The 21,341-nt window shown below is 42.7% G+C and overlaps 1 protein-coding gene across 4 annotated transcripts in view; it reads left to right on the plus strand.

Annotated features, from left to right (window-relative positions):
• The window catches only part of scube3 (signal peptide, CUB domain, EGF-like 3), a 102,614-nt gene that overhangs the window by 77,762 nt on the left and 3,511 nt on the right, over positions 1 to 21,341 (plus strand). For 2 of the 4 annotated variants that reach the window (XM_010891441.5, XM_020051903.3), the window contains 13 exons: positions 13,800 to 13,916; positions 16,949 to 17,071; positions 17,183 to 17,299; positions 17,393 to 17,488; positions 17,735 to 17,887; positions 18,182 to 18,343; positions 18,562 to 18,765; positions 19,036 to 19,197; positions 19,740 to 19,907; positions 20,022 to 20,183; positions 20,416 to 20,613; positions 20,933 to 21,085; positions 21,186 to 21,265. In XM_010891441.5, the coding sequence (XP_010889743.3) occupies positions 13,800 to 13,916; positions 16,949 to 17,071; positions 17,183 to 17,299; positions 17,393 to 17,488; positions 17,735 to 17,887; positions 18,182 to 18,343; positions 18,562 to 18,765; positions 19,036 to 19,197; positions 19,740 to 19,907; positions 20,022 to 20,183; positions 20,416 to 20,613; positions 20,933 to 21,085; positions 21,186 to 21,265 (1,895 nt within the window). The remainder of the gene's footprint in view (positions 1 to 13,799; positions 13,917 to 16,948; positions 17,072 to 17,182; positions 17,300 to 17,392; positions 17,489 to 17,734; positions 17,888 to 18,181; positions 18,344 to 18,561; positions 18,766 to 19,035; positions 19,198 to 19,739; positions 19,908 to 20,021; positions 20,184 to 20,415; positions 20,614 to 20,932; positions 21,086 to 21,185; positions 21,266 to 21,341) is intronic. The other 2 variants (XM_010891442.5, XM_020051904.3) reach the window with 1 other exon arrangement.

The following is a 21,341-nucleotide window of genomic DNA, read 5'->3' on the forward strand; positions in this document are numbered from 1 at the left end:
CTTTTTGATGGGTCCCGTTATGTCTTGTGAAAACCAAACAATGCATTCCGCAGTATTGACCCTATATCAAAGGACGAGCCTGGTGGTGGAAGTGTGAAGTTGTTTTCATATGACTTGTTGCATAAGGACTTGGAAGATTGGCCATCATTGAATCTTTTTTACTGGAGAATTCTAATAGAGAATGTCAGGTGAGCTGAATCTGAAGTCTAACTGGGTCATACAGCAAGACAATTATTCAAAACAAACAAGCAAGTTTAAATCAGAATGGCTGAAAAGGAAAACATTTAATGTTTTCCTAGAGCCCCAGAATTATTCCACAGCATTGTAAAATCCAGATTAACAGCTACAGGAAAAATGTGTTTGCAGTCATTGGCACAACTAGTTGAGTGTAAGGAGGCAATTCTTCAGAAAGGGGCTTTGGGTGTTGCATAACTGTTCATTAAAATAATAAAATAAGATTTCATTCAGGTTCCATTTATTCAATATTTGGTTTTGGTTGGAGATCTAAGAAATTCATAAAACTATGCAAAAAAAAAACTTTGTAACATTGCTATGGAATCTCTTGAGTGTTTTTGGCATTCTCTTAACCAGATTATAGGAAGGCTTTCTTGAGTAATAGCTTTGTTCTTGGCATCTTACCATAATGGACAGATTGGTGGAATGCTCAAAGGGATGTTTAATAACAGATAATACTAATGCTTTACGATCCTAATGATTGTTTCTTTCCATTTATAGCTTTTTCCATTTTTCCATTTACAATTTCGTCATTTAGCAGACGCTCTTATCCAGAGAGATTTACAGTGAGTGCATACATTTTAAAAGAGCAAGGTGAAACAGCCACACAGTTATGTAGTTAGTGCATTCTTATCAATGAATGTGTTATTGGCAAAGGTAATTACTGGAAAGAACATACCTAATAATGATAGTAATACTACTAAATTCTTTGGACAACTCCTTGTTGCTCATGGTTTAGCATTTTCTTTGCCTTTCACTACCCAACAAAAATGACTTATAGATACTGACAAATTCATGCTAAAATCATGTAATCCACTTCAATTCAACTCCGGTAGAAGCCTGTGAAGTTGATGTGTGATATTGAAGGCGATTGGTGACAGATGAAGATTTGATTTTGTATACTCATTTCATTTCACAATAACAAAACTCCCAACAATTAAATGTAGATTATAGTATATAGGCAATTGTAAAAAAACGTTTGGCAGTGACCAAACATATTTTGAACGGTATTTGCACGGTACATGTGTAAGCCGATTTAATATAATTTAGGCCTTAAATGTATATATAAATAATGAAAGGTTTATACAAATATTGGCACATTAAATTCAAGCTTTTTTTTTACTTTGGCAAGTCAAATACAAGTACGGTTTAATTGCAGTATTGAGGATTGCAACATTTACGACATATATTTTGAAATGCGTTCAAATTTGGCTCTGAGTAAACTTTTTTTTAAAGAAGCAGAAGGAGATAAAAAGTTATGACTGATTTCCTTCGGTCATAATTCCAGACATTAACTTTAACTCCCACCATGTGCATGTCTGTCTTTCCATTGCACCTGTCTGTAAAATAATTTTTTGCTGGCAACCATTTTATGCTTCATTGGACAGGAAAGTGGTGAAAGATAATCATAGTGTATGTGTTCAGGGTGTAGTAGTGTATGTGTTCAGGGGGTAGTAGTGTATGTGTTCAGGGGGTAGTAGTGTATGTGTTCCGGGGGTAGTAGTGTATGTGTTCCGGGGATAGTAGTGTATGTGTTCAGGGGGTAGTAGTGTATGTGTTCAGGGGGCAGTAGTGTATGTGTTCAGGGGGTAGTAGTGTATGTGTTCAGGGGGTAGTAGTGTATGTGTTCAGGGGGTAGTAGTGTATGTGTTCAGGGGGTAGTAGCGTATGTGTTCAGGGGGCAGTAGTGTATGTGTTCAGGGGGTAGTAGTGTATGTGTTCAGGGGGTAGTAGTGTATGTGTTCAGGGGGCAGTAGTGTATGTGTTCAGGGGGCAGTAGTGTATGTGTTCAGGGGGTAGTAGTGTATGTGTGTTCAGGGGGTAGTAGTGTATGTGTTCAGGGGGCAGTAGTGTATGTGTTCAGGGGGTAGTAGTGTATGTGTTCAGGGGGTAGTAGTGTATGTGTTCAGGGGGCAGTAGTGTATGAGTTCAGGGGGTAGTAGTGTATGTGTGTTCAGGGGGTAGTAGTGTATGTGTTCAGGGGGTAGTAGTGTATGTGTTCAGGGGGCAGTAGTGTATGTGTTCAGGGGGCAGTAGTGTATGTGTTCCGGGGGCAGCAGTGTATGTGTTCTAGGTTAGACCGCTGGACCCCCCGAGGCCACATGTCTAAATATAAATGCAATTGTTTCACAGTAATTATAGTTTTACAAGGTAATGCTGTCTCAGTTGTTATTGATCCCAAAAGGTTCCCACCAAAATCATGAATTTGTGTAAGCAACCTGCATCAGTCTAAACAATAATTTGTGGGCGAGAACACTTCTAATTATTGAGAACACTGATATGGATGAATATACTCTTAAATTATAGCTGACAGTCATCACCTTAACCTCATAGTCGTTGTATAATTTGTGATGGATTACAGAGCCCCCCAAAAAATGTTTACTATCTAAATACTGTACTTTTGGACCTCACTGTATAAACTGAACTCCACAGCGTTTGTCTTGGATTGAAAAGTAACAGTGTATCTAAGCTGTCAGCGGCCCACAGCCCATCATTGAAAGTGACATGTCTGGCCCAGTCCAGGGCCTGGAGGCATTCCTCTCCCTTTTCACTGCTAATCCCCCTATCCCCCACCATCCCCTGCTAATCCCAATGAGTGCATTGTGGGAGTGCCCTTATCTCATCCTACTGCATCTTCCCCAGAAGAAGCATCACTTATAAAGGCCTTATGTGTAAACAGCCTTGGCTAGCATTATTTGGTTTTTTCTATTTTTAAAACAATGATGTGCTCTGGGGGACTGTTATTTAAGTGAGAAGAGAAGCTGATGTGAATGGGTGAGTTGTATGACAATCTGGCTACAGAGAAGGATTCACAAAAGAAACTTGTGGACTTTATTTCAAAATGTTTACATCTTTCTCTCGTTATTCTTCCACAATAGGGGCAATATGCCTGACACCCCATAAATATCACACTTACAGAAATGTGAGATTGTTCAGATTGCAGGGGCGAGACATGGGTATTTCTGTCTGTGTTCAAAAGCAGCCACTGTTTCTTCAGTTTGTCCCTCATCTCGTGGCCTCTTGCACGTACACAGACCTCCAGCCCTGCTTACCTCTACATACTTCACCTTACCTACTGGTAAACAACTACCGGAGTTGCCAGGCATCCTGATACATCCAAGCTTATCCCCATACTATATAACACTGTAGGTTACTTACTACCATTTAATCGTAGCTAAGTCCAACATGTCTCCAGCAACAAAGCACATTATTTGAGAGATCACAATTTTAACCAATCTTGTAGCGCAATATAGGGTCCGCTTAAAAGAGGGATCACGATTTCAACCACTGTTACTACAAAAAAGGCATACTTATCAAACCACACATCAAACATTTCCTCCTCTCAGCATGTGAAAAGGATGGTTGATGGCTGACAGATTACCATAGACAGGTTGTCTGAGCACGTCCCTGGATCCCCTGTGCTGAGTCAGAGGAGCGTGTATGAATGCTTCATTGCAGTACATTGATTTATTGCAACCAGCAGTGACTAAATTATGAATCTCGAGTCATTAAAAAATAATGAATCATTTGTGAACTGCACTACACACTACCAAAGATTGTCCTGCTGTAGTTTCAATCATGGTGATCTGCCATGGCTGGAGTGGCTGTACTGTCTCTCTGTTCACATACTTTGCTGATTCAAAGTGACTTCCTCTTGTGCACAGAACAATTGCCATATAAAACATTTGGAGATTTTGTCATGGCTTTAGATGTAATCTTTGTTGGTAGATTAGATATATTTCTCTATTATATACACATTTGAAGTTGGAGGTTTACATACACCTTAGCCAAATATGTTTAAACTCAGTTGTTCACAATTCCTGACACTTAATCCTAGTAAAACTACCTGTCTTAGGTCAGTTAGAATCGCCATTTTATTTTAATAATGTGAAATGTCAGAATTATAGTAGAGAGAATGATTTATTTCAGCTTTTCTTTTTTTCATCACAGTCCCAGTGGGTCAGAAGTTCACATATGCTCAATTAGTATTTGGTAACATTGCCTTTATATTGTTTGACTTGGGTCAAACATTTTGGGTTACCTTCCACAAGCTTCCCACATAATGTTGGGTGAATGTTGGCTAATTCCTCCTGACATGGGCCATTCCTGCTGACTTGAGTCAGGTTTGTAAGTCTCCTTGCTCCCACATGCTTTTTCAGTTCTGCCCACAAATCCTCTATAGGATTGAGGTCATGGCTTTGTGATGGCCACTCCAATACCTTGACTTTGTTGTCTTTAAGCCATTTTACCACAACTTTGGAAGAATGCTTGCCGTCATTTTCCATTTGGAAGACTCATTGGCAACCAAGCCTTAACTTCCTGACAGATGTCTTGTGTTATTGTTTCAATATATACATTTTCAATATATACATTTTCCTTCCTCATGATGCCATCTATTTTGTGAAGTGCATCAGTCCCTCCAGCAGCAAAGCACCCCAACAATGTCACACCACAGTTGGCATGGTTCTTCGGCTTGCAAGCCAATGAGTCCTCCAAAACATATCGATGGTCATTGTGGCCAAACAGTAAAAAATGTGTTTCATCAGAAAACATTTCTCAAAAAAGTATGATCTTTGTCCCCATTTGCAAACCATAGTCTGGCTTTTTTTTGGCTGTTTTGGAGCAGTGGCTTCTTTTCTGCTGTGCGGCCTTTCAGATTATGTCGATATAGGACTCGTTTTACTGGTGGATACAGATACTTTTGTGACTGTTTCCACTAACATCTTCACAAGGTCCTTTGCTGTTTTTCTGGGATTGATTTGCACTTTTTGCACCTAAGTACCTTCAACTCTGTGAGACAGTACGAGTCTCCTTCCCGGGCATTGTAATCGCTGCGTGGTCCCATGGTGTTTATTCTTGAGTACTCTTGTTTGTACAGATTAATGTGGTATCTTCAGGTGTTTGGAAATTGCTCCCAAGGATGAACCAGACTTGTGGAGGTCTACAGGTTTTTTCTGAGGTCTTGGTTGATTTCTTTTGATTTTCCCATGATGTCTAGCAAAGAGGCACTGCGTTTGAAGGTAGGCCTCGAAATTCATCCACAGGTACACCTCCAGTTGACTTAAATTATGTCAATTAGCCTGTCAGAAGCTTCTAAAGCCATGACATCATTTTCTGGAATTTTGTGGTTGAAAAATGAGTTTTAATGACTTCAACCTAAGTGTATGTAAACTTCTGACTTCAACTGTATATACACTGCTCAGAAAATGAAGGGATCACTTAACCCTCCTATTATGTTGCGGGTCAATTTGACCCATTTCCACTTTTGCGTTGTCTAAAATACTAGTTAACCACAATTTTTTGCCATGAAATTACATGACTTTTCCTCATTTAGGGTCATGAACATAACTGCAAAATGTGGACACACTGATGTGTTGTGGAATGTCTGTGTAGATCTTGTATACAAACATGATGTTGTGGGTCATTTTGACCCGGAGGCTTTCATGTGTATATATATTTGCACAGGTGCAAAATAAAAAAAGTGTCTTTGATTTATTTTGTTTTGACTGGTCCTGGTTGCACTTATAGAATTGTGTTTGGGTGTTCCCAAGCTTCTCCTCAATGTGAGAGTACCAGGTCACTGACACAGACACTCAAAAATGACCTCCAAAAGATTTTCAATCAATGAAGTCTTATCACATATTCTGGACTTTGACAGTGAAAAATAAGAGGTTTCAGAGACAGAACATTTCAGAAATAGATGACAATGCTGTTGATGATCCAGATTTTGTCTTCAGTGAAGAGGATTCAGAGGAGGAGTCTGCCGTACCATCCCCTCCATCAGATGAGAGAGAGAGCATGCAACAACCATCATCAAGAGAAGAGAAGATATGGAAGTCTAAAGATGGTCATATTGAATGGTCACCGTCACCACAACGAAGTCAAGGTAGACTCAGCTTCCAATGTAATAAATATGGTTCCAGGACCTACACGATTTGCTGTCACTTGAGTCGATTACATACAATCAGCTTTTGAGCTCTTTTTACCCCTAGCAATAGAGAAGATTGTACTGGACATGACCAACTTGGAGGGGAGTCGTGTGTTTCAAGAGAACTGGAAGCCACTGGATCGGATCATTCCTCTAAATTAGCTTTCTCTGAAAACGCAACTGTTGTTTCATACTGCCCAACGAAGAACAAGAATGTTCTTGTAATGAGCACAATGCACAAAGATGCATCGCTGAGCGCAAGAGAGGACATCAAGCCACAAATCATACTGGACTACAATTCCACCAAAGGAGGAGTTGACAATTTGGATAAAGTCACAGCAACATATAGTTGTCAGCGCATGACTGCCTGCTGGTCTTTGGTGATTTTCTACAACATTGTGGATGTGTCTGCTTACAATGCCTATGTCCTGTGGACTGAAATCAACCAGCAATGAAATGGTGGCAAATTGTACTGACGACGGCTTTTCCTAGAGGAGCTTGGCAAAGCTCGCATCACTCCCAAGATCCAGAGGAGAGTCCGGCCTCCTCGGTCAACAGCAGCTGCATCTGCCATCCAGAAAGTTCTAGCTGGACCATCAAGACATGCCTCCAATCAACCAGAAATGGATCCAGTGGATACAGGCAGTGGCAAGAAACGGAAAAGATGCCAGCTCTGCCCCCCTCGACAAGACAGTAAAACAAGCACCACTTGGGTAGAATGCAATAAATACATCTGCAGAAAGCACACACACATATTGTGTTCAACATGTGGAGAGAAAGACTGAAGGGATAATATTGACCAATAGGGGGGAAAAAGCCTACTTGGGGAAACTGAAAAATCTTGTTTGTGAGAAAGGAAATATGTTTAACAAATAGTTCTTAAATATTTTTTTTTTAATTAAATGTCTTGTATTTCTACTTTCTGAAATTTCTGATAAGACAAAATAAAGTTGTTGCTGTATTTACTTAATTATTTGACTGTCTTGAGTGTGTTTAAACTGTGCGGGTCAATTTGACCCATAACATAATGGATGTAATTTTTTTTTAGCATAATAGGAGGGTTAAGTCATGCATGCTGGATGATGTTGCAGGCAGCATAACGTTCACCACAGCGTCTCCAGACTCTTTCACATCTGTCACATGTGCTCAGTGTGAACCTGCTCATCTGTGAAGAGAACGGGGCGCCAAAGGCAGACCTGACAATTGGTGAATGCCAATTGAGCTCCACTGTGTTGGGTTGTGAGCACAGGTCCCACTATAGGACGTTGGGGCCTCATGCCACCCTCATTGTGTCTATTTATGACAGTTTGGTCAGAAACATGCTCACCAGTAGCGTGCTGCATGTCATTTTGTAGGGTCCTGCTTCTGGGTTGATGCCCTTCTATGGCCCTGTCCAGCTCTCCTCATGTAACAGCACATCTCCTGGTATCTCTTCCTTGCTCTTGAAACAGTCCTGGGAGACACAACAAACCTTGCTCTGATGGCATGTATGGATGTTATATACTGTATATAAAATTATAGTTCTCCAGAAACAGCTTTCTTACTGTGGCTTCCTGTTTAGACCCTCTTGTTGACCCTCTACGCCACCTTTAGTGAACTAATCGCCCCATAGCTGTCCTCAGAGTATGTTATTGGGCTATTTAAACTGGGACACGCTCAATACGCCTTCTCCCATTCAGGTACAAATGGATGCCCTAAATCTTTTCCAGATGCAACCTCAGGTTTATTAAGAGCCCTCTCCGTGATGTCATCTTCAGTACAATGCTTGCCATATTAGTGAAAAAGACAGTTTTCCGCAGACTGTAATGATCATTATGCCATTGCCTGTCTCTGCAACAGTGCCACGGTCAAACACCCTTCCCTCATCAAATGTTCCATAAAAATACTAATGAGCTGGAATACCGAAGGCAAAACTATGGCTTCCACACATCGGCATGGAATCTGCCTTTTCCCAGTGTTGAGGACACCTGGTTCTATTTATAAAATCCTTTCCTCCCTATCCTTAATAAACAAGCAAGATAAAAAGAAAAATATCTCTACAGCCCGTGATTTACTAGCAAAATGGTTGTGCTTATCCCACTCAAACACACTCCGGCATTTAGCAATATCTTCAGGGAAACTAGGAACCTGTGCGCGCCATCAATTAGGAAAACAAAGGCAGATTTCTACTATCAAAAATGTGTTGCTTTTGGCTCTAAAACTATAATGTTATGGGACACTGTTGAGAATATAAACGTTTCACTTTTGCCGACAGCACTAAAAGTTAAAAACACAGTTATGTCTGACAAAGCCAGAATGATTGAGAACTTAAGTAACCACTGCTTTATGGCTGGCCAGACATTAAAGTCTGGTATGCCTACACCTGCTGCCAGCACTGCTGCTCCTGTTCTGTTCAGAGCTTTCTTCCCTAGAACCCACCCCCTTTCTTATTCCTCCCCATGACTCCCTATTTCTCTGTCCTTCACAAGACCACCCCCATTTCGGTTTCCTTCCCGGGACCCCCCCTGTTTCTCCTCTCATCCAGTTCAGGTGATTGAGGTTTGTAAATATCTCCCAAATGTTGACTTATCTGAAGCTATCCACCTCTGTTATTATAGCTCCTGCTTGTTCAACCTCTCTCCACAAATGTCAGAAATTGACCGGAAAGCTGTTGCAGTCATTCTCCTCTTCAGTGGGGTTGACAAGCTGGACCCAAACGGTTCTTCAGTTCTACCTCAGTGGTTTATGGTGCCTTACGGTGGAAAATGTCTGGACTCTCATGCAGCAGAATTAATAGGAGCTGCAAAATCCCTACATGCTCTATTTACGAAATGTAAACACTTTCACAACATCTATATCTTTAAACTTCTCCCATCCTTTTCTTTTGAGTGAAATGTGTCTAGGGCAATGTGGTGGTACTTATCCTATCATATTCATAGTATTATGCTATTCGAGAAATAGGAATATATAAAGATTGCAGTCTGGGAATAAAGTTTTTAAACTCACATTTTGAGCTTGGTGTGTAACTTGTTTTTATTGATAAGGAGAATCACTATGATTCCTCAGAAAATATTGAAATTCCCAGTGTAAAAAGACAAGTGGTTTTGATGACATGGGGCCCATACAGACAGGTGGCAAATTAAAGGAACGGCCAACCAGTGTCTCAGTAAAGTATTGCGCCACCATGAGCTGCCAGAACAGCTTCGGTGAGTCATGGCTTAGAGTCCACAAGCCTCTGGAACTCTACCGGAGGGATGGAACACCACTGTTCTATAATTTGGTGTTTTGATGAAGGTGGTGCAGAGCGCTATCTATCACATCGGTCTTCCATAGGCGTTCAGCTGGGTTGAGACCTGGTGACTTGCGATGGCCGTAGCATATGACCCACATTATGTTCATACTCATCAAACCATTCAGTGAACTCTACTGCCCAGTGGATGGGGGCATTTTCATCCTGGAAGAACCCCAATAATGAGCCCTCTTTCAAAGACACACATCCTTTCCTCTTTCCATCTTGTTCCAAAATCTAGGTCAAATGGGCCTTCTCTACATTTTTAGATGCCTCAGAGCATGATACATGATACTTTAGTATTTTAATTGCTTAATTGTATCATGCATTAGAACTGTATGGAAGCATCTTCATTTGTTGTGTTCCTTCACTCATTTATTGAAGTTTCTCCTTTAACATTCTTGGGGAATTGTTTTGGCTCGACAGTGTCACTTTTACTACCAGTGGCCAAAACACTCGGGAGGCATTTTGACAATTTTGTGATCTGCATGGCTGATTTTAATAAAACACTGCTCAGGGCCCCATCCATGTTCACCTGAAGACAAAATGCAAACATGGTTGTCTACAATTATAGCCAACATAGGGAAATTATTTAGGAATAAATTACACAACAAATTCAAAATGTAATCACTGTAAATGTCTGCTTTTCATAACTCAAAACAGGTTGCACAATATTATTTTAAATATTCTTTCTAGGACTAATCCCCACTTAGGTTTTTCATGCAAAAATTTCAAAATGAAGGAAATTATAAGTAATACTAAATATTGTTATAATTGTGATGTGGCCAGATTAACTGTACATATAGAATAACTTTAGCTGGGGACTGGAATTTATCTAAAGCTGGCATTGGGAAATAGTTTTTATATACTTTAATCTCTCCAAGTACAATATAATAAATCATGGCAAAAGTTGTTGTTGTCCGCTCTTGATGTGGCCATGACTGTTGTCCGTTGTTGTTGTGACGACAACGCATTCCCTTTACAGCAAAATAGGATGTTGCACATTTATAATGACACATAATATGTTATGAAGGGCGTGTATGCTGCTCATTGATCTGTAAATGAATGGTGCTGGCGCTGCTCTGCTGTCCTTACAGAGCTACCTCAGACTGCAGTGCTCTCCCTACACACACACACACACACACACACACACACACACACACACACACACACACACACACACACACACACACACACACACACACACACACACACACACACACACACACACCTCTGTCCGTCCCCTCACTCCCTACAGTTCACTCACTCAGTAACCTGGTCCCCAGGCTATAGCACACACTATATGTAATGCTATATAAACAGGTTTCATCATTCGGTATGCGTTTCGGTATTGCTTTTCGGCATGCTTTTCGGTGCGCTGCTTGTCTCCCGACTAGATCACTGTGCATGAGGTGTGTCTGGTCCGTTAGTCTGGTCCAAATTCTGTGTCCATTTACAGGATAGCGACGACAACGCTACTCAGTATCTTTAACTGTTAAGTACAAAATATACATTTGGGATTTTTATAATGTATTCATTAGCTTGTCGCTGCCCTCTAAACACGTAGTTCGTTGAAGCTACACATCAGCACTTCCTTCCGCAGTTTACCTGCATGCTACTGCAATGCAAAGCACACGTTGAAAATAGTCCAGCACATGCAACAATGTGGGCTCAGCAACCTGAAGATGGTGGTGTCGATTATTGCTCTCCGATGAAATGAATGGACATCTGCCCCAATGCATAGCGTTGGACTCAAGCTGGTTGCACACAGCCTGACTGCCTTGAGTCAGCACTGCATATTGAAACAGCACCGCTGGGCTCACTGTCCAAAAACAAAATGGAGCAATTCGTGCTTGGGTTCACAAGACATGTGGGGATGATTTGTTTGTTGAATAATGCCGATCACAGCAGGACTTTCTCACAACTTTCTTATTGCTAAATGAAAGCCAAGTTTGGGCCTTCTAGAAGAACTACATATTTTTCCTCTAAATGGTCCCACCCATTGCAAGTAAAATTGTAATTGCTTGATTCTACTGTAATGTCAAAATTCACTAATGTAGTTGAATAACAGATGCCTATTCTAAATGCCTAGATTCTAAATGCCTAGCAAATAGAGCTGAGCTGGCTAGATTCATTTCTAAAGACAAGTAAATAAAAATTGGATTTAGGGCATTGGTATTAATCCTTCTTTCAACCCAGACTAAGATCTGAAGATTATTACAATTACTGAAAAAAAATAAAAACAGCTAAAAGGCACTGACTGTTAACCACTGGGTCACGTAGTCAAATGATACCATACCATTCTGCATGGTAGATGGCTGTGAATTGTGGTGTAGCTTCTAAGGACCTATGGGTTTTCTTCAAGGTTGGTTTGGATGAGTGACATGCCGCCTCGCTCAGGCTTTTAACCTGCTGGGTAACCTGCTGGCTCTGAGAAGTAAAGTTTTTGGTTGCATGTCAGATGCTCTAAATTCTTGGCTACTTACCACTTCTAAACACTTTCATTAACGTTTTTCAGAAATAGTTTGGTCTTAGATCAGATTTTGTGTTAGTAAATTACATACTTTTCTTTTTATGTTTCTGTCAGTCTAATGTGTCAAGAAATTAGTTCATGCTGCAAGATAGAGGTGTAAACTCTGGTTCTAGTGGTACAACAGTTGAGCACATATTACCTTTTTTACTTTATATAAAATGAACATGATGTAAAGAACCACAACAAAATAAAACCAATAAGTTTTTCTCCCATAATAATTTCATGAAGTCCGTTTTTCCTCATCACGTCAACTCCCAACTGGCTGTGAAGAGGTCAAAACATCCAAAGCACATTTTGTCACACCGTTCTGCTTCTGGGTTCTACTGGAAAGGAGTGGTATTCACAAGTGAATGTTCAGTTTGAAAGCGTACAGCAGATCTTCATGTTGGAATAAGATATGAGGATAACAGTTGCCTTCATTTCAAAGATGCTAATAGTGCTGAGAAAAAAGAAGTGCGACAACCGTCCCCAGGCCTCTTCTTAAAAATCACTTCCACTTTACCTGGATGAATGTCACAACTTAATGCCAAACTGTGGTAATAAATAAACTCTGTTCCTACTGAAGCACAGAAGACATCCTGTCTACTCTTTTGAAAACTGATCACATAATTGGCCTTTAATCTCAACCCAATCTCATCTCTTTATTTGGAGGTGTTCTCACGAGGCTTGTCAAGTAGAAAACCGATTTTATTTGGTCTCAAATGGCACCCTACTTAGTGCTCTACTTTTGAACAGAAACGTGGGGCGATGCGTGGAGAATACTGTGCCATTTGTGACGCGTCCCTACACAAAATAAAATAACTAGTTGACTTCAATCTCACGGCTGGACAAAGTTCAAGGGCATAAGAGATTAGGCCTCATGTATGAACATTTGGGGATGTCCACTGAGCTAAAAGATGAAAAGGGGAAGAAAACTCCCTATATTGCATCTGGCAAAGTTAAGATCCCTGCTGGTAACCCAGTATTTTTTAGTTTAGCAGTAATCTCTATAATTGCCGTGTAATGTATACTATCAAAACCATTATCATCCTTTTGATGTCAGGCTGACATTGCCTCAGAGCCAAGTAAGACAAAGTTCAGGAAATAGACTAGGATATGCTTGGCAACCTCCCTTTATTTTCTATCCTTTTCAATTAAGCTAATTAAATCTCCAGTAAAGATGTAACTAGGCCCTGTTTACCAGTTCTCTTTTTAGTTCCCAGACGTCTTTTCTGTAGATGCTGCCTGTACACGATCTAAGTGCAGGCCTTTTAACATGATGTCAGACGTCCTGCACCTCCTTACTGTACTTCTGTATTAATGTAGCGGTCTCAGCCATAGCTTCATTGTTTTAACAGAAGTGACATGAATGAGATTCCAGCTGTGTTGTAACAATGGATGGGAAGATATGATATTGCCGTTGCATTGCCACGTACAACGAATATGTCCTGGAGAGGTATGATCCAGCTTCTTCAGATTCAGGACTCTCCGGTTTCATGTTACACCACTAACTGTAAATATGCACTGCTTCACAGACAAATTATTTTTGCTTAAATTAGTGAGACTGAAGAAAGGTTTGTTATTTTTGTTGACTACACAAAATAATACAATGGGAAAATCATTGACAGGTTGATTTGAAATAAGGTCCAGAGTTACTGGTCTGTTTGTGAAACTTAGACCAAAGATAAATTATGTTCAGTTAAATGGCTGGGTCCCATTGCAATTTATAAATAATCCAATAACTGTTATAAATAGCTTTTTCCGCATAAACAAAATCGCAAATGAGTTTTGAGCTGTTTTCAAAGTGAATGACTTAAACTCATGTCTGTCTCTCTTCTTATTCCCTCTCCTCCCAGACATTGATGAGTGTTCTTTCGACCGGGCATGTGACCATTCCTGTGTCAACTCCCCTGGCAGCTTCCAGTGCTTCTGCCATAAAGGCTATGTTCTCTACGGTCTGGCACATTGTGGAGGTGAGATGACATTTCCCCCCCCATTTCCAGACCTTTGTACACTGTTACTCACTTTGTCTAGATCTCACACCTCCCTGATAAGGTATCCCTAGTAACTTATGATCATTATAATGAATTCAGCTGGCTTCTATGCCAGCCCATTCCTTGGCCCATACTGCTCACCAGACCATTCCCTTTAAGAATGCTACCTGTTGCTCTGAAACCCTACACGGGGCGCTTTGTGCTTGACGCTGAGATGAGTCGAAGTTGGTCTATTCCAGTATGGTGGAGATGGAGGAGACAGCCTCTCATCCTGGCGGGGTGGTGTGTGCCAAATCTGCAGGGCAGAGGGAGACAGACCCGTTCGAGCGCATCAGGGCTGTTTCCACGGCCCTTTGATGGTCTCTGTATCACAACTGTGAATCTGCTCCTGTCTCCAGAGCCTGAGGGCCTCTCAGAGGAGGTCTGAGAGAGAGAGAGAGAGAGAGGCTATGTACACACACAAAACACATTGATTTGCAATTATTTCTTCTCCATTCTTGTTCGTTTTGACAGGTCTACCAATTACAAGAATGTTGTGGTAGCATATTTCCAGGACATGGAATGTTGTAATATGTACTCTTCTGGTACTCTCCAGTCACCAAGGTTCTGGTATTTTCCAGTCATCAAGGTTCTGGTATTCTCCATTCACCAAGGTTCTGGTATTTTCCAGTCATCAAGGTTCTGGTATTCTCCATTCACCAAGGTTCTGGTACTCTCCAGTCACCAAGGGTCTGGTATTCTCCAGTCACAAATGTTGTGGAACTCTCCAGTCACCAAGGTACTGGTTCTCTCCAGTCACCAAGATTGTGGTACTCTCCACCATAGCTCATCTGTTGAAATATAGCATCCTAAGAGACTGATATTCAGTGCTTAACAAGGCACTCACCCCATACAACCTCTATTTTGTCAGTGTCCTACTGTCAAGGAAAGTTTGGCGACCTGTCATCACTGGCTTTAGATGACGTAATAAGACCTCCCTGAGAGTTCACATTCCCAGCAGCTGGCAAGCCTTCTTTTGTTATTTTAATTACAGGGTCAAAATGCATTAGCATAAAAAAATTGGCCAAAAGAATGTAGATTTATTTGACTAAAGTGACGGGCTGTTTAGCTTCTCTATTGTAAAACTGTTTGTCAGACCTCAAGTGTACAATGTGAACTTGAATCAAAACATTAAAAAAAACTTCACAGGTCTGATGAAATCATGAGGGCTGTGACCAGGTTTAAAAAGCAGGGGGGAAAAATCTAGAAAAAAAAAAGCTACAGTGCTAAAAAGTTACACATTGTATTACAAAAAACGGAAAACCATTTACTCATGGGCGTGGTCCTTGATAAGAGTGTGGATGTGAATGACAATCCACACCTAGCCGTTGTTGCAAGAACTAATCCATAGAGTGCCTTTAATTCAAAGTTATTCAGCTCCTAAAATAGTGACATCAAAATAACCCATGCATTAAACAAAATATTGCCAGATCTACACACTTGTTTTACCCAACAACCCCCGATCTACGTTCTAATAAACTACTGTACTTTAGCAAGTGGTCAAGAGAGACCTCAGAGCTTTTCCCTTTTCTGAACTGATGTCTGTACCCCTGAACATTGTAGCCAACTGTGCTGAGGGAGGTACGCTGCAGATCCTGTGCTTTCTACCTACTGTTGAATTTCACAGTGAATGGTGATTAGCCTATTCTGCAGCTTCTGTATAATGTGTCTGCATGCCGGGCAGATGACAGGCTGAAGTCTATTGAAGAAAGCAAGAGCAACTGGGGGGAGCTAGATCAATTTTGTGTTTCTTTTTGCTCCCCGCTGGAGTTGGAGTAATGTCGTTGACACTAGTGGATGAAAGAAGCCACAGAGAATTGTTGATCCGTGAGGTCAGCATGCATGTCAATCTTAAATCTTTTTCTTCTCTATTTGACCGGCTCCTTATGTTGCCATCCTATATTGGCCTCTGGGATGAATTCTTTGATTTCCTCAAAGCATGCAGAAACAGAGAAAGCTAGCTTTAGAGTAGGGTTGACAAAGGTTTCTGAAAGTCTATTCACATTTGAAGATTCACATAAAAAAAAAAAAATAGAACATCTAAAAAACATTGGTTGGCAGTCAGTCCCTTTTCTCTATTTCTATGATTTAGGTGGAGTTCTTCAACGTTTAAGGTCATACTATTTCAGACAAGCAGACAGGCAGATCTGGCACCGCTCAAAGCAGAACACCAGCCCTACGCTCATGATAAAGTCATCATCTTCATCATGGGAGAAAGCACAGGAGGCCTGCAGCGTGATTTTTATTCACACTGAAGAACAGAATGGGGCAGGGAGGACAATTTTCTATCAGCAGGCCACATCATCAATCACTGACATTATGTGTGTTGCTCCCCTGGTGTCCCTGTCACTTAGCCTGGCTGGGCTCAGCCCCGAGCCACACTCTGACTTGACTTGCCATCATCTCACTAATAAAGTCATTTTCTGTCTGGGCTCCCTGACAACCTCCATCTGGTTTCTTTATGGTTTGAGTGGTTTTGGTTTGTGTGTTCAAAAGTGATTATACTTTACTCCTCTCTGGCTCTGCAAAGTCTGAGTATTCATCTTCCCAGATAGAGAGATAGTTTTAAGGGGGAGGAGAAGTTGAAGTTGTGACCGACCGGGAAAGGCTTAGCAGTGACATCACATGTCCTGGTTTTGACTTTAATTGAGCAATCAGCCGAGTATACCAAAACACATTCATCTTCTGTACAAGTTATCATTGACAGTAGAACTGACCTCACAGAAACTGTTCATTTGCAGCTGTCAGAACAGATCCTGTTTCTTTGGTTTTCTCGCCCTCATCTCTGCATGTTAGCTCAGTTTACTGATGCTATTTTGTCATGCAACCATAAATACTGACTGACTGAACTGCATGAGTGAGTGACTGTTTTTGAATATGCATTTATTTAATTGATGCCTTGAGGATTTCCACAACTGTGTCTATTGGACTCTTCATCTAGACATACATGGTCATAATTGTCCTTTTCTCAGATATTGATGAGTGCAGTATAAACCATGGCGGCTGTAAATATGGCTGTGTCAACACTTTGGGCAGCTACGAATGTACCTGTCCACCTGGATACAAGCTGCACTGGAATAAGAAAGACTGCATTGGTATGTAACAACACTGCCACCCAGTGGTCAAACATAGAAACAACATTGTGGTTTGGTTCCAGTTCATTGTAGGTGTAGTGTTTGTGTCATGTTGTTTCTTTGTTCATCCAGAGATGGTGAAATGTCTACCTGGCCTAGTAGCACCCAAGACCACTCTGAGTTGCAGTAAAACAGGCAAGAAAGAGAGCTGCTCTCTCACCTGTGCTTCCAAGGCTCATTATCTGGCAGGTAGAGACATTCATACACCTTTTTTCTCTTCTTTCAAACCATTTCGATGACTTTATGAGGCAAGCTGTGACATTTCTGTCTTCCTCTTCACAGAATCAGACAGCAGCTACACAGTGAGCTGTGGCATCCCAATCCTACGAGGCAAAACCCCAGCCAGACTTAACACAAGCAGCAGTCAGAGCTGCGTAGGTAAGCTGCCCGGCACGATCATTTTAATGATTCAGCAGAAGGTCGCGGCTGGAGGTCGCGGCTGGAGGTCGCGGCTGGAGGTCGCGGCTGGAGGTCGCGGCTGGAGGTCGGGTTAGGGCGGCACCGGGACCTGTATATGATTTCTATCAGTGCCGCCGCGTATATGGAGCCATGGTGGACTGAATGGTTCTATTGTAGCGTAATAGTTCTCTACTGTCACCCACCCACCACTCTGTTGGCCTGTAGAGACAGGGGCCCCTCCAGTGAAGCAGACAGCCTCTTTCAAGATCAAAGACGCCAAGTGCCACCTCCATCCCAAGCTGACGGGTCGGGCTGAGGACAGGGGCCGAGCACTGGGGCCAGGTGAGGGTCCTCATCCGGCCTACATACCAGACTTTGGTAATGACGGCCTTACAGAAAGAGTGTATTTGTATACTTCGTATGTCTCATTCAGGGTTTTACATTACAACTGTAGCTGTGTGTAATTGTATGCCAGGCAACTATTGGGGGGAGGTGAGATTGGGGTGTTTATGCTACGCAGCAGCCATCATTGTGTTAACTGACAAATAACTGTGTGAAGCCACTTATTTGTCTAACATTCGCTGTTGTTACCAGACCAACGCTAACGCCCTTAATTAACCCATGAAAGACCCACAGTGGATCCAGACTTGTGACAGATGTTCATCTTCCTAGGAGGTGGGCACCCCTGCAATAACTGCCTGGTGACATTTGTCAACCTTAAATGTGACTCCTCCAAAAAGGCCAAAGGGCGTCGTGCACGCAACCCCAACAACAAGGAAGTCACCCGTATCACTCTGGAGCTAGAGGCAGAGGTCAAGCCCGGGGACACCACGGGTCAGTCAGTCGACACCTGTACTAGAACTTAGAACATGTCCACTTTGACATGTTCTTCTGTTTGCTTTTGTTAGGATAATTAAGGGATGGGGGTTAGGTTTAAGCACTTGATGTGATAAGGATGTTCTAAATATACTGGATTGATTGGTAAACACTGTAGGTTGACCGTCTTTACAGATCATAGTACCCTGCCTTGTATGATTCTCTCTCCCCCACAGGGAGCTGTAACCTAAGTTGCCTGCGCCAGCGTATGGAGAAGCAAGTGAAGACTTACATCAAGGCCCTGAAGAAGTCGATCAACCAGGAGCGCTTCCTGATACGCGTGGCTGGGCTGGAGTACGAGCTAGCCCAGAAGCTGCCCCAGGTTGCCACCAGCCAGGAGAACTGTGGGCCAGGACGTGAGAAGGACAGTGGGCGCTGTGGTAAGAAAGACCAGTTAGTCGTCTATCTGCTGTCACCAATCACCAGACATGAAACTGATGTAAAAATGCTATAAAATATTTGAGAAACAGTCGAGAGTTTATAATCCCTCCGTAATCTACAGCTGACCTCAGCTCTCCAGACTGTAGTGACCATCTCTGTGGTCTCCAGAGCTGTGGTGTGTACAATATGTTGGTTCAGAGCATGTTTGCTGTCAGTGTGTATTGTTCGGTGTAGCTCTCTCACCAGAGGCCCCCTGCCTATTCTCTCAGTCAGATGCTTGCCTGGATCGTACTACCATGGGGAACAGGAGCGCTGCGTCCAGTGTCCACCTGGCACCTTCCAGGAGAGGGAGGGGCAGCTGGCCTGTGACCTGTGCCCGGGCAGTGATGGGCACGGACCTGCTGGGGCACGCAACATCTCCTCCTGTGCAGGTACGTACACACCCCTCCTCCTGTGCAGGTACGTACACACCCCTCCTCCTGTGCAGGTACGTACACACCCCTCCTCCTGTGCAGGTACGTACACACCCCTCCTCCTGTGCAGGTAGGTACACACCCCTCCTCCTGTGCAGGTACGTACACACCCCTCCTCCTGTGCAGGTACGTACACACCCCTCCTCCTGTGCAGGTACGTACACACCCCTCCTCCTGTGCAGGTACGTACACACCCCTGAGAGTAGAACACAGTAATGTGGATTATAGGGGATTTATAAACTGGATGGAAACCTGAATGCCACTGTAAATGAGAGTGTTTACCACAGGCAGGACATCGCATTACGTTTGCTGTTTGTAATTCTGTTGGTAGCCAGTTGATAATGGCAGTAAGGCACCTCAGGAGTTTGTTGTCTTTGGCTAACACACGCGCCACGCCTGAGAACAGCCCCCGGCCGTGCTATAATTGGCCATAATACCACAACACCCGTGACTCGACGAAGCTCAGAGGTCTTTACCGGGTAAATGTTTTCTATATCAAGGTCAGTGTCCTACGGGCTACTACGCCAGTGACGGGTTTAAACCATGCCAGCCATGCCCGTTAGGCTCCTACCAGCCGGACCTGGGACGGACCCTGTGCTTTCCATGCGGCGGGGGGCTGAGCACCAAGCGGGAGGGGGCCAGCTCTTTTCATGACTGCGAGGTCAAAGGTCAGTGTGTCGTCGTCGTCGTGCCCCGGGTCACGTGGTGTTAGCATCTTCACATCTGTGTTATAGAGTTAATCTGACCTCACCTGAGATTTGATGTGTCCCCTGTGTCTGCAGTCCAGTGTTCCCCCGGTCACTATTACAACACCACGGTTCACCGGTGCATTCGCTGCCCCCTGGGCACCTACCAGACAGAGTTCAGACAGAACTACTGCATCACCTGTCCCGGCAACACCACTACAGACTTTGATGGGGCCACCAGTGTCTCTCAGTGCAAAAGTAAGTTCCTAATTGTATATAATCTTTTCATGTAGCCTTGAAAATAAATATATTATTCTAAATACGGTATACATAAACTACACCAAATAAAATCAGTCCATAGCTCACTAATTGAGGAAAATAGAATATCCTAATGTAAATGTTTTTGTTTAATTTTGTCTCTCTTTTCCAAAGTCCAGACTCACTCGTATTTTTTGTCTTATTTTTTGTCTTATGTGTGTGTGAACGGTAGACCGAGAATGCGGAGGAGAGATGGGCGAGTTCACGGGTTACATCGAGTCCCCCAACTACCCAGGGAACTACCCAGCTAACGTGGAATGCATCTGGAACATCAACCCGCCTAGCAAGCGCAAGATTCTCATTGTGGTGCCTGAGATCTTCCTGCCTTCTGAGGATGAGTGTGGCGATGTACTGGTCATGAGGAAGAACTGTAAGCACCGGTTGTATAACCAAGCCCAAGTACCATTCCATTCGCTCTTCCTCAGCCACCACAAAGCCGCCGTTGCGTCACCAGTCTCCTCTCAACCCAGTGCAGTGTTCCACAAGCACAGTATCAGTTCGCTCTATAGAGATTGGGTCTAGCTAGGTTTCAATAAACACTGAGTGTTCAATAAACATAGAGTTTGCGGTGTTTCCTTGAGAAGCTTTCAAGTTGTGGACATTCTTGAAAGGGCAGTTTGGAGATTGAAGCTGTCAAAACCTCAGTGGACCCAATGTGCCCCGTCTTCTTCCTCTCTCTGTTCCTCCAGGGTCAGCCACCTCCATCACCACCTATGAGACGTGCCAGACTTATGAGCGTCCCATAGCCTTCACCGCCCGCTCACGCAGACTCTGGATAAACTTTAAGTCGAATGAGGCCAACAGCGCCCGAGGCTTCCAGATTCCTTATGTTACCTACGACGGTAAACTCGTCCACTGCATAGACACTCACTAAAGCTAGAGATGGGCCAAGTCCTCCGATTTCTGGTGTTTATCGTGCCATGTGTTTTTGTGTATTCTCAGAGGATTATGAACAGCTTGTAGAGGACATTGTCAGAGATGGAAGACTCTATGCCTCTGAAAACCATCAAGAAATCCTAAAGGTTAGTGCCTGCTGCTGGGATACCTACTATATTATAGCGTCCCTCAGGATTTCATGTTCAGTGTTTTCTGAAGAAA

This window comes from Esox lucius, chromosome 12 (genome assembly GCF_011004845.1).
Source record: "Esox lucius isolate fEsoLuc1 chromosome 12, fEsoLuc1.pri, whole genome shotgun sequence".
NCBI lineage: Eukaryota > Metazoa > Chordata > Actinopteri > Esociformes > Esocidae > Esox > Esox lucius.